At 31.9% G+C, this 13,926-nt stretch overlaps 1 protein-coding gene across 1 annotated transcript in view; it reads right to left on the bottom strand.

Moving 5' to 3' along the window:
* Window positions 1-13,926, bottom strand: part of bcn92 (LYR motif-containing protein bcn92) — a 54,523-nt gene that overhangs the window by 21,924 nt on the left and 18,673 nt on the right. The window contains exon 2 of the mRNA XM_085824865.1: window positions 428-548. Coding sequence (XP_085680991.1) covers window positions 428-548 — 121 coding nt within the window. The remainder of the gene's footprint in view (window positions 1-427; window positions 549-13,926) is intronic.

Below are 13,926 nucleotides of genomic sequence, written 5' to 3'. Positions count from 1 at the left end.
TTATGCTAGAAATTTTATGGAACAAAAGTGCTTAATCATGACGAAGAGTAGGCGCGAAATTCGGAGAAAGTGCAGAATCGCCCACTGCTTTCCGCGTTTTTAAGAATTGCACATACACGGTATCCATGTACATGTCGACCTATTTTCACTTAAAAAAATATCCCAGAATTGCACAAAAATGGCATTGCGCACACTCTTGACTTTATCCATGTACAGTGCTAGTAACCTAGCTAATAACCTTTATTGCCTTACCAAAATGTTGCCAAACTACCTCTTCCCATATTCCAAAGATTAGCCGAACATGTATTTGAAGACTTTTTATGAATGAATACTGTATTTATTAAAGTACATGACACAAATATTTTACAGGAACAATTTTTACTTAAAAGATTTCATCAAAAATATACACTTTCTCATCATTACTTACCTGACGTTTTATTATCTCTAAGTTGCTCCTTGCATATGTGAGGAGATCATCAATTTTCTGAACATCAGATTCTTCTCTGTATTCTCTAAATGCATCCTTTATTCTTCTCAAGGAATACATTCTAAATACAAAAAAATAAATTTGAATTTTTGGAATGATTTTCAGAATCTGACTTAAGCAAAATGTACTGACAGTTGAATACATGCATATATGTCAAGTAATGTAAAATTTGATTTTTTAATGCCAATAACATAAAAATATATTTCTGTTATTAGTAAAAAGCAAACACAAGGTAAAAAAAATCTGTAAATACAATAAAAAAGGTTTAATATTTCTTTAATATAATTAAAAACACTGTAAAATAAAAATGATTCATGTAACTCTCTTTGTACATTAGCATGTGCACGAATGCTGTAGAAATTAAATGTTTGTATCAGAGGAAATAAGCAAATACGAGAACAGCTTTTTTTTCCTGATCAATAACTTAACTAAGCAAGCATATACAGACTAAATCTAAATACTACCAGTTATAATTAAGATACAAAAACACGCCGAACAAATATTAATTTAGAAGTCAAACAACAAAAATCAGTGTTATATTTTCAAATTTTCACAGGACTAGTTTCGATTGTTTTACCGAATCATCATCCTCAGCTGCAAAAGCGCAAATGAACGAGATATGATAAGAAAACCTGGACAGGAGATAAGCTACTGGCGCCATCTGTTGATGAAACCAGAACTAAAACATAATTTCTTTAAAGGCTGAAGGCAGAGATGGATTGGAATTAGGATCGTTAACTAGAACAGAATTTTTTTTTTCTGTTGCCTCTAAAAAATCCAGTTGAACAATGTAAGACGTTTTTTGAATAATTTTTGCAGCAGAAAAATTGAAGGTGTGATTTTTTTCGACGTATTATTATATCTTAATTATAGGAGGCCCAAACAGGCTTATTTCTTGCTTTCTTTTTTTTCTACATGGATTTCGTCATCTTGCGATTGTATGTGCTTCGGAGCCGCAAACGGCTTATTTTTCGCTACCTTTTTTGCATGTGGTGTAACCGCCATTTGGGGATTGCATAAGTTTCGGTAAGTACTTTTTTGGCAATTTTTAAGTTCTATTTCTCATATTTGAATATTGTGCTTCGCTTATCTGATTTCATTCATTTTAGTTGCAAATATTTTGTTTTCTATTCATTTCAGTGAGAAATTTGTTTGCTGTTTTGTGCATGCTTTATTATTGGTTAATTAATTTAGTTTGATTTTCTGCATAGTTTATCATGCCTTCATCCATTGATCGTTTCACTAAATTACACATGAAACGACACAAATTCCTGATACTTAAGTGTAAATGTAAAAAATTTATCCCCAATTTCATTCAAATCAAATCTAATAAAAAACTTCCTGTCGCGCTTCAAGAATTCTGTTAAACTGCAAGCTAGCCTTACTTCGGTCCATCATAAGGGATACACGTCAACAGTTATCCAAAACTGAACATGAGCTCTATAAGTTTCATCTGGAACTCGCTAATTCACATCCAAAATTCACTGCCCTTGAACAAAAGTCTTGGTCTAGAACAGAGAATGCAGTTAACTGTCATAAAAACACCCTTGCAGTTAAATTCGAAAAACTTCTTTTACAGTCTTCCAGTTCAAGTAATTCAAAAAAAATCTTCCCATTGTAAACATTAAGCCAATAGTTAACATTTCTAATTTTAGTTTATCAGAAGAACAAGAGTGAATTCTAAAATATAATTTTAAGTTATCACAAACCTCTAAACCCTTGATTCAAAGATTTTGGCTTCTATTGAAAAAGCTTTCAAGTTCAGTAAAATTTCAGATTCACAGAAAGAAATGATTAGTCAGCTTACTGCTCATAATGTGAAATTCAATAATAAACCTTTGAAACCAAATCTAACTGCGAGAGAAAGAGCTACAATGCGCGAAATTCATTCTAACCCAGATATTATCACTTCAAAGGCCGACAAAGGAGGCCAGATAGTCATCATGGATAAGAACACTTACATCGATGGTGTTACTAAACTCTTAAACGAAGAACCATATAATCTGATCCCTAAAGATCCTTCACCTTCAGACCTGTCAAAAATAAAAACTGCGATCAAATCTTCACAAATCCTTTCAAGCAACTTAACCTTCCAGCACGCGCGCTTGGCAATTTTACATGAGCATGTGCACGTCATATTTTTTACAACATCCATTATTTTACCGGTTTTTGGCACGAAAAACGACAGAAATGAGTGAATATTGATAATAAATTTTTAAGAAATAAAATATTAATCTTATTATTGCAAAATACAAATGATATCACATTCAAATATAAGTAAATTATTTTTAACACATTGACTGCCAGTCACTAAAGTTAGATTGATAGTTATTGCCACCCATATGGAAGTAAATTGTATCTAGATGCCAACAACATACTTATTATAAGAAATATGATTTTAAAATATTAATAAAAGATAATTATGTGATACCTAAGTATTATTTAAGGCTTTTATTAAAGAATTTTCTAATTAAGCGCCAGTGCGTGACTGGCACTACATGTCAAAATTTTCCTCAAACGCCACATTACGCGCTGGCGCATGGAATGTAAAAAATAAATTTAAATAAGAAAAATAAGTGACAGTATGCATTATTTTTATATCAATATGTATTACAGACAATTATACATATTACAAAGGAATTTATAACAAGAAAATTAAAGACATTATACAGATACATCTAGAATGTTATTTGTGTATTATCTTTGAACAATCTAAGCATTACCCGGGAGATGCTTCACAAAATTTGCTAACATATATTGTATCTTTACGTTTCTCTTAGGAATAGCAAATTTTTGCATTGCTTTTCTAGAATTTTTCCTTCTTTTTTTTTTTCCCGTGTACTCAGCACATGTTCAGATTCACACTGATCACAAACAGAAGCACGAAGAACAGATGGCTGTTTCAGTAAACTTTGTAAATGGTAGTCATAGAGTGATGTATTTTCATTGGCATACTTATTATAGATAAAGTGGGAATTGTTCATCATTACTTGCAAAATATGCACAAATATTTTCGTGGGCCACATAATTGTTTTTCTCTCACAAGGATAATAAGCAAGCATCTGATCTTGCTTATCAATACTGTCCATAAATTTATTATACAGTCAAAAGTCGTTAATCCGGACTCGTCGGGACTTCGGCGATTCCGGATTATAGATCATCAAATTAAATCTGGTAAGATGGCATGCAGAAATTATAAAATTAAAAATATGAAACCGTAATTTGTGAAATAAAGAACAATTATGATCTAAAGGGTATCAAAATTCACACACACAAAAAAAGCTTAATATTTATTTGTTTACTTTATTAAACATTTCTTTCAATGTAAGTTGTTTAAGTTGCTTCATTTTATGTGATAATACTTTCTCTTTAATTCTATAAACTGACATAATTTCTTCTTCAGTTACAAAGTTCCGCTGTTGAAGTCTTATAATTGCTGTGTCGAGAATACCAACTAATTTGTCAATTGAAATTTTTTCGTTTCCAATAGCCTCTGTGTCACTTTCTTCACTATCGGAAGCATATTATAATGATGAGGAATTTGATTTAAATCATATCAAAGACGGAGTACATAGAGATGAAATACTACATTTAGTAAGGAATTATAAGCCAAATAAAATAAAAGCATCCGCCCTGAAGATAAGGATAGTGCTGACAGATCAACTTCCAATTCATTGCGCCCCCTGCCGCAGAGCAGTGTGAAATTGATAAACAGATTTCGGAATGGTTAGATAAACAAAGGATTATGCCTTTATCCATTTTTTTGCAGCAATTCCACTTTTTCTTTAATGGTCTTCGAAATATACTTTCGCTTTGTAGATTCTTTACATATTATTAAATATATATCGGAAATTCTATTTGACATAATTGAAAGTTCAAGCTTACTTTTATAAAATTGCTCTAACAGTCTGCAAAAAATAATAAGCCAGATCCAATTCGAAGATTAAAAAACAATGCAATCTGCAACATTAACTGAATTAGATAATTTTAGCTTTGCTTATACCGTCCGTTATACATTAAACGTGCATAAAGTTTGTAGCTTTGAGGTCCAAATTATAGATCATTCCGGATTATGGGTGTCCGAATTAACGACTTTTGACTGTATTGAATTACAGGGAGAGGTTCAATTTAATTTCAAATCTTTTGTTTGTTATTTCCGCCATATCATTTTTATATTCATTGGAAATGTAAGTGAAGTCTCTCTTATTCTGCCACTTTGCAATCATCACACCATTAACCCCCAAGCGTTATGGCTTTTTTCAGGAAACGACGTAAAAATAATCATGTTTTCTTACCAGGTCTGTGGCCAAAACGGTAAGCATTTTTACTCAAACTACTTCAAAAGCAGGCCCCCCTTACCATGTGGATATAATTAAGCTAATTCTCCCCTCTGTTGAATTTAGCGAGTGAAATTAGTTTTTCTCTCTATGGTATCTTTGTCACAATACTGGTTGCTAAAATAGTATTTTATCTCCTATTTGGCTACTTTATAATTTGCACACTAACACATATACTGTATATTACTCGTACCTTAAATCAAGATATGCGCCGAATACAGAAAGTTAGTCAATATACATCAGTAAGAGAAACTACGTAAAATGCTTTAAATTCCAGTTTCTTTAAGGAATTACTTCGATAATGGTGAAAAATTAATCTTGCATTTTTTATCCTTATTTTCTGAGGAAACACTTTTTAATATACAAAGGGAATTTGTGAGAATTTTTTTCTCTCGTGTTCCAATTTTTCGAATACAAATTATTCGCAACTTATTTTAATACAGTCAAAAGTCGTTAATTCGGACACCCATAATTCGGAATGATCTATAATCCGGACTTCAAAACTAAAAACTTTCTGCGCATGCGCCGCGTTGAACATGCGCATAGGCGTTTGCGCGTGCGCGTAAGACCTTTTACGACTGCGCATATGAGTGTGCGCAAGTGCAGAATACGTTTTCGCGTGCGCGTTTTATGTATAATGGACGTATGATGATTGCGTTGTTCCTTAATTTTCGAATTGGATCCGGCTTATTATTTTTTGCAGACTGTTAGAGCAATTTTATAAAAGTAAGCTTAAACTTTCGATTATATCAAATAGAATTTCCGATATCTATTTGTTAATATGTAAAGGATCTAAAGCGAAAGTATGTTTTGAAATCCGAAATCTGTTTATCAATTTCACGCTGCTCGGCGGGGGGAACGCCGCGACGTAATGAATTGGAAGTTGATCTGTCAACACTATCCTTATCTTCAGCGCAGATGTTTTTATTTTATTTGGCTTATAATTTCTTTACCAAATGTAGTATTTCATCTCGATATGCTCCGTCTTTGATATGATTTAAAGCAAGTTCCTCGTCATTATAATTCGCTTCCGATAGCGAAGAAAAGTGACAGAGGTTATTGAAAACGAAAAAATTTCTATTGACAAATTAGTCGGTGTTCTCGACACAGCAATTATAGGACTTGAACAGCGGAACTTTGTAACTGAACAAGAAATTATGTCTGTTTAATAGAATTAAAGAGAAAGTATTATCACATGAAACGAAGCAAAACTTAAACAACTTACATTGAAAGAAATGTTTAATAAAGTAAAGAAATAAATATTAAGCTTTTTCTTTTTGCAAATTTTGATACCCTTTAGATCATAATTGTTCTTTATTTCATAAATTACGGTTTCATATTTTTAATTTTAGAATTTCTGCATGCAATCTTACGAGATTTAAATTGATGATCTATAATCCGGAAAAATCGATAATCCGGAATCGCCGAAGTCCCGACGAGTCCGGATTAACGACTTTTGACTGTATTATGTTTATATTTAATTTTCAAATATTATAAGTTTATTCCAGTTTAAAGTGTTAAATTTAAATAATTCTTTAGATTGCATCATAAATTTATTAGTAGTTAGTTATTTATGACACTGTTTTGACTTGTGAGAAATAAATAAAGTATTGTAATCGCGAAACATTTTGATTTTCATATTTCAAAGGAAATTTCCATTTTGAATAGTTCCATCATGACGTTTACACGTACGTATGTCGCATAACATAAAATGTTGAAATTTTATATTTGGGACTTATGACTAGTTTTAGCGCGACGTATGTATATTGCATAACTCAAAAACGGTTAACTGTAGAATGTTGAAAGTTTCTGTATGGGGCATTTGTATAACATCTAATTGTGCACCTCCCTTTTTTATTGCAATCGGCAGTGCTAAAGGGGCATTTTGAAATGGAAGATCATATCTTATTTTCAAACGAAATAGGTTTAAATGAAGTTTAGCAAAAATTGCGTTTAATTTATTTGTCGTACAAGGAAGTCGTGGTGTCCGCATCAGATTTTTTAAGATGTTTCAAAATAAATAAATATATGGTTTGAATATCAAGTGATCTCAAATGTATCAGCTTTATTTGTTTGTAAATATTCTACAAGGAAGACAAGAAATAATCTAAATAGCATACCTTGAGAAGAAACACATTAAATACATTGTCTTTTCAAGGAAAGTTGAAATTTTAAAGAATAACTGATTAAATTTTCTTTAAATCCTTTTATAAAATATTACATATAAAACCAATTATGGTTTTCAGAAAGACAATTTAAGGAGGAAACTATTGTTTTAGAATGAATATCGCACAATATTTCCACCTTAAAGTGTTTTTCTGAAAAATATTTGTGTAATATTCATTCTAAAGTAATATTTTTACTCATAAATTTGGTATGATTTAATTTATGTTATTTACCTGTATATAATATAAGCAGTCAGTTCAACCACAATGTAACAATTATACAAGCTCTGTGTAAAGATCGATTTCTATCATCTATGTCCATCTGTTCTATAATCTATTTCTAACTCTATAATCAGTCAAAATAGTGTTATAATTATCCTTTTGAATATTGGAATGGGTAAAATATATCAATATGAAATATGCGATCAAGTAAAATTATCTCATTGCTGTTACAGGAGCTTCTTGTGTGTAAAACGTCCTTTAAAAGGTGGCAAAAACACATAAGTGTTTTAGGTTTAATTTTATTTCATTGCAGCAAAACAAGTATTCGTAAGTATTATCTGCCTAATGAAGGCATGCTTTCATGGAGAACTGCCTAAGGAAAACTGGTTGGCACAGACATTAACACATAAGGAAAACCATGAAAGCCTCCATGGAGTCAGCCTGTTCGCAAGAACTAGACACTGGCTCGAAGTACTAGTGTTCAGAGATATTACCGCTGTTAGAATTTTAAATCTATGTGATCTTTGAGTTATTTAGCAGATACTATGTAACAGCAAATTATTAAATTCTCAATAACTCGATTCAAGTAATTTTCTATACAACTGGGCCTTCTGATGGCCGATTGGATAAGCCCAAAGAATTTGATTTTTCGACCTGGGCCAGAATCATGGCAAATGCCTGGCTGCATTTGTGGATTTCTCCATAGGGAGTACAAATGCGAGGTAGGTTTCCTTACAGAATCCTTCACGAAAGCATTACGCTCTTTAGGCAGATAACCTTAGTATTTTTCATCGCTTACAGTTAAATCAAATGAGCTTCTGATAAAGTGCAATGTAAAAGTAGGACCGAGGAAGTACGACAGTCCTCTATATACATATATTGTTCTGAGGAAGTACGATATACATACACAGAGAAAGTATGACATAAAAATAGGCAGTAAATACATTTGAAGTGTTGAAACTTTTTTCGAGGGAGAATAAAATGCAAACAATATTTTGCTTCTAGACATACTTTCCAAACTGGGATAAATCAGAGTGCAGAATGCACTTAAAACAAATTAGCTTGAATAATTTTATCAAAAAACTTATTCATGAATGAGAAATCATAAACACAATTTTTGTTATTTTTTACATTGTAGAGACATTAGGTATTTTGGAAGCAGAAAAAATGCAAAATAAGCAATGCTGGGAAGCGAACCATGGACCTTTCAATTACACGCTGAGGGTGCAGACTACCACACCACGAAGGAAAACCAAGAAGGTGGGATTTGGCAACTGGGTTTTTAGGTCGCCAAATCCAGGGGGAGGAGAATCATCATCCAACACCCTTTTAGTCCGGGCGCCACTGTAGAGAAATTAGGTAATTTTTCGAAAGCAGGAGTGATGAAAAATATGCAACGCCTTTGCCGGGAATCGAACTCCGGACCTCTCAATTACGCGCTGAGTGTGCAGACCACCACACCGCGAAGGCGGGAGAAATACCTTATAATATAAAGAAATTTTTAATACAGCTAAATTAAAACTGTATATAAAATTAACTGCGATAATTCGATTCTTCGGTTATTGCAGTTTCAATTATGCTATTTTAATGTAATAACATAATTACAAAATATTTTTGCTGGTTTTTCAGCCGCCTTCTAAAAAAGGAGCATATGATATGACGTGATTTTCTTCACTGCTTAGTTGTTCGATATATTACTCATTAGCTGTTTATTTATCTGATGTCTCACTATATATGTTATTAAATTAAGCAAAACTTTATGTATAATGTAACTTAATATTTGCCTATGGCAGTTCTGTTACAGATCGGACATACGTACATATTATTTGTCTCATCGGTATATCATATACCTGGGAGGCTAAATTCCCTTTTCTCATTATTTAAAATCTGATAAAATTATTACCTTTAAGCTGAGGTATCTGGAATACCTTGTCACGCAATGAAATTTCCCTTAAATCGAGCATTTTACATCCATTGGCTCTGAAGGACTATTAATTTCGTTTTGGCATTTTGCTAAGAGGCTGAATAACTTTTGAAATCGTTGCCACCATGTGTTATCGCCTTGTCTTATATTTAAAGAAATTAAATAATGAAGAATCTCAATAAATGTACGTATGTTTCTCGCATTGTGATAAAACAACAGTACCTAGAGCCACCCAAATTTGAATAACATAATCTTCCATAGAATGTGGGTGCGTGGAAGCCCTAATTTGAATTTGAAATTTATTTTATTATCGATTTTAGATCACTGTACGGGGGAAAAAAAAAAAACTATCTCCAGCGCAAGGCTCTGTATCAGAAATTCTAAAGATATGTAATTTGCGATATTGCTGTTGAACTGAATTTTATAGTTTGAGTACGTACAACATGATATTTAATAAATAAAGGTGAACATAAAACGTTAACAAAGGTAAATAAATAAGAGTAAGCACAAAACGTTTAAAAAAAACGCCCTTTTGGACATAATTTAAAATCTTAAACCTTTCAGATTTTTTTTCTGCGCATTGATTTCTTTTAATTGTAAATAATATGTAAAAATTTTTAAAAATTAAATAAAAATATGTTAAAACTGTCATTTTTCTTTTATCGATTAAAGGAAGACCCTAAAGAATTATCATTTTGTAATAATCATATATATATTAAACGTTAAGGCTTATGTAAAGAAAATATTTCGAGTGTTATTTCTAATTTCATCTGCGACAACAAAGTTTAATCATTTTCAAAACAACATTGTTTTTTTTTTTTGGCTCTTTCTTTCACGTACATATAGGTTCAGTATATACCATGTTACCACTAATCCCGCACTTTGCTTAATTGTTCTTCATCTGAATCACTTTCAGTTTCAGATGAAGATAAAAACTCGCTTTCTGAGCTAGATAATAAACTTTCTTCTTTAGATTCACTAGCCATATATGCTTCTTTTCAAAACAGCACGAAATAGCAGCAGCAGATAACACAACAGCAGAATAGATGAAGCGGATGATGAATGAGATCAGGCAGTTCGGCTTTTATAGAGTAAAATCACTTTGGAGGTAGAAAACAAGTAAATAGCTTGGTCAAAGGAGCTTCTTCAGAAAATAAATGTATTTTTGAGTTACAATGCAATTTCCTTGTAATTAGCTATACAGTCAAAAGTCGTTAATTCGGACACCCATAATCCGGACCTCAAAGCTACAAACTTTCTGCACATGCATCGGATTGCCGCATGCGCGCAAAACTCTTACGGCTGCGAATATGTGTGTGCGCATAATACGTTTACGTTTGCACGTTTAATGTATAACGGACGGTATAAGCTAAGCTCTAATTATCTATTTCAGTTAATATTGCAGATTGCGTTGTTCCTTAATCTTCGAATTGGATCCGGCTTATTATTTTTTGCAGACTGTTAGAGCAATTTTATAAAAGTAAGCTTGAACTTTCGATTATGTCAAATAGAATTTCCGATTTATATTTACTAATATGTAACGGATCTACAAAGCGAAAGAATGTTTCGGAGTCCATTAAACCAAAAGTGGAATTGCTGCAAAAAATGAATAAAGGCATATCCTTTGTTTATCTAAACTTTGTTTATCTTTAACGCCGAGGGGGCACGCAATTAATTGGAAGTTGATCTGTCAGCACTATCCTTATCTTCAGGGCAGATGTTTTTATTTTATTTGGCTTATAAGTGCTTACTAAATGTAGTATTTCATTTCGATGTACTCTGTCTTTGATATGATTTAAATCAAATGCCTCGTCATTATAATTCGCTTCCGATAGCGAAGAAAGTGACCCAGAGGTTATTGAAAACGAAAACATTTCGATTGACAAATTAATCGGTATTCTCGACACAGCAATTATAGGACTTGAACAGCGGAACTTTGTAACAAGAAATTGTCTGTTTATAGAATTAAAGAGAATGCATTATCACATAAAAAACGAAGCAACTTAAACAACTTACATTGAAAGAAATGTTTAGTAAAGTAAACAAATAAATATTAAGCCTTTTTTTTTTTTTTTTTTTGTAAATTTTGATACACTTTAGATCATAATTGTTCTTTATTTCGTAAATTACAGTTTCATATTTTTAATTTTATAATATCTGCATGCCATTTTACGAGATTTAAACTGATGATCTATAATCCGGAAAAATCGATAATCCGGAATCGCCGAAGTCTCGACGAGTCCGGATTAACACCTTTTGACTGTATAAGAGTTACAATGCAAGTATTTATATACTACGTGCATTATCAAGATGTTAATAGAAACCAAACAAAAAAATTCTTTGTAGCAAAATTGTTAACGATATTATTTCTCCAAGACATTTATGCAGGTGTGTATTCTTTTCATGAATGATGAAAAATAAGTTAACAGTTTTCCGAGCAGATGCTCCAAATTATACAGCTTTGAAGATTAAGTAATGAAAACATAAACTCTTATTTCTGGATATGTGCTGAAAAAGATATTACCCTTTTCAAAGAAAACACCTAATAGCGGAATTTCCAAGTTGACTTCAACGTAAATATACCTCCAGGGGGTACTGAACTAAAAGCTTACCAACTTTGTACATTTTCTACTTTATATGGAAGACCATTACCTTTGTGCAAGGACAAAAAAGCATCCGCTATCTATAACTCTGATCTTTTTCAGTTCTTTCATGTTGTTAACTATGATGAGAAATGGAGCTTCTAAATTTATTGCTTCTTCCAAAGACTCTGATTTCAGGTTGTGTATTTGCCGTCTGTTAGTAATTTAAGCTACCCTGGCTTTAAATTCAGAAACATCCTTTCATCAGTAATTACAGTACATATAAACACAATATCATTATTTAAATTCAGACTTCATCTATGTTAAAATATGGAAAGCACAATATATATATATATATATATATATATAAATTTAAGCAGTTTATTTCGTGAAAATTTATCACATTTTTCATAGGAATTATTAAAACTGTTTTGTATGTAAACTATATATATATATATATATATGTAAACACACATACAAAACACTGTGTATACATACATATGGCGATATATGTTTGTGATCATGTGTGCGTGTGTATGTTATATTTCCCTATTATATATCAGTATTTTATTGAAAGTAGTTGTAGACAACATTTAATAAAAAAACTGAAAAGTATAGTAAATCTCAAAATGATAATGCCATTATGAAACTGAATATTACATGAAATCGAAAATTTATGTGAAGCAACTATGGAATGAAAATAAATTCTAGTTAGGTTTCACAGCATACAAAATAACACTTTAATCTAACCACTTGAGTAAAACGAATGCCAAGAAAATATCCTGAAACTGTATATCGGGGAAAAAAAATCTCACGGAAAATATGCACCTGGTTAAAAATATTGCTAGAATAATAAACAATGTAAATATTTTTATCAGGTATATATATACACATGCACCTTGAAAAATATTTGTAATTTTTATACTTTGTAGAAATATATAGAGGATTCTTTAATATTAAATATATTTTTTATTTATTTATTACAAAATATTCTTTCTTACTAAAAATATGCTTAATGATTACATTGTTTATATATCCTAATTAATTATGAATATTTTTTTAGTTTTTTCTTGTTAATTGTGCTTCGTTTCTGAGAATTATTAAAATTCAAGCAATCTGAATTTTACACAAAAATAAATTCTTTCCTTAGTAACAAGTAAAGCTTTTGCATTAGAAATTATTCACAATAAATGTAATCTTGCTTTTTCGCCAGCAGAATGCTTTGGCTTATTTGACTACATCAAAGCATACTAGAGCTGTCTGCCTGAGAGGAGGGTCTCTTCATGGAAGACTTTTTAAAGGTTAGGTTATTTAATTACGGCAAAACCTCGAGGGCTATCTGCCTAAGGGGAGGGATGCCTTCGTGGAAGACTTTCTAAGGGAAACTGGCTCGTATACACGTTACACATGGTGAAAACTACAAAAACACCCATGCAGCTAGCTCGTTCACGGGATTCGAACCTCGGACCGAACTACCAATGTTCAGCGACTTTACCGCTCGGCCGCTGGTGGGCCTCAGGACTTTTTAAAGAAACTGCTCGTATATATGTTATATATGCGGAAAACTATGAAAACGCCCATGCAGCCAGCCCGTTCTCCTAGAATCGAACTTAAGTCAGAACTCGGTATTATGCGACTATTCAGCGACTTTAAAGCTTGGCTGACAGTGACAGAATGTCTGCTACCTATACATCAATCTACTACAGAGGTAGATTTGTTTCCGAGAAAAAGATGCGAATCATATCCATCTCACTGAGATGAATATGATCATTTTCAATGTGCCATTTGGTAGTGCTCTATTTAAATGGTCAACGTGTAAGTTAAGTGGGTGGCCATATGAAGTAAATGTTTTAATGATATATCTAGCATCTAGATACGATTCGAAATTTTTTTGAATTGGAAAGGCAACGATCAGTTTACAAACAAACTGAAAAATAATTGAACATACTATTCATTTTCAAATACTATTCTATCTAATTTTCAAAGTTAAAATGCCCAACAATTCATATAATGCTGTCGTGCTAGTACATTTATAAAGACTTACTGGTTTAATTGCGTCCTGTGGTGGTGCAAGTAGTAGCAGATCCAGCTAGTAAAATTGGAAGATCTGTGGTTCAAATCCCGGTCCTTAAGGAGGAGAATATAAGGAATGATCATTTTTTTTTTTTTTGGTGCCCTTGTAAGGTAAATTGACAGCACGTCTAGATGA

This window comes from Stegodyphus dumicola, chromosome 10 (genome assembly GCF_044657685.1).
Source record: "Stegodyphus dumicola isolate Sdum_Otavi_A_Nest chromosome 10, ASM4465768v1".
Lineage (NCBI taxonomy): Eukaryota > Metazoa > Arthropoda > Arachnida > Araneae > Eresidae > Stegodyphus > Stegodyphus dumicola.
The sequence above is the reverse complement of the archived record's forward strand: the minus strand, read 5'-3'. Positions and strand labels throughout refer to the sequence as shown.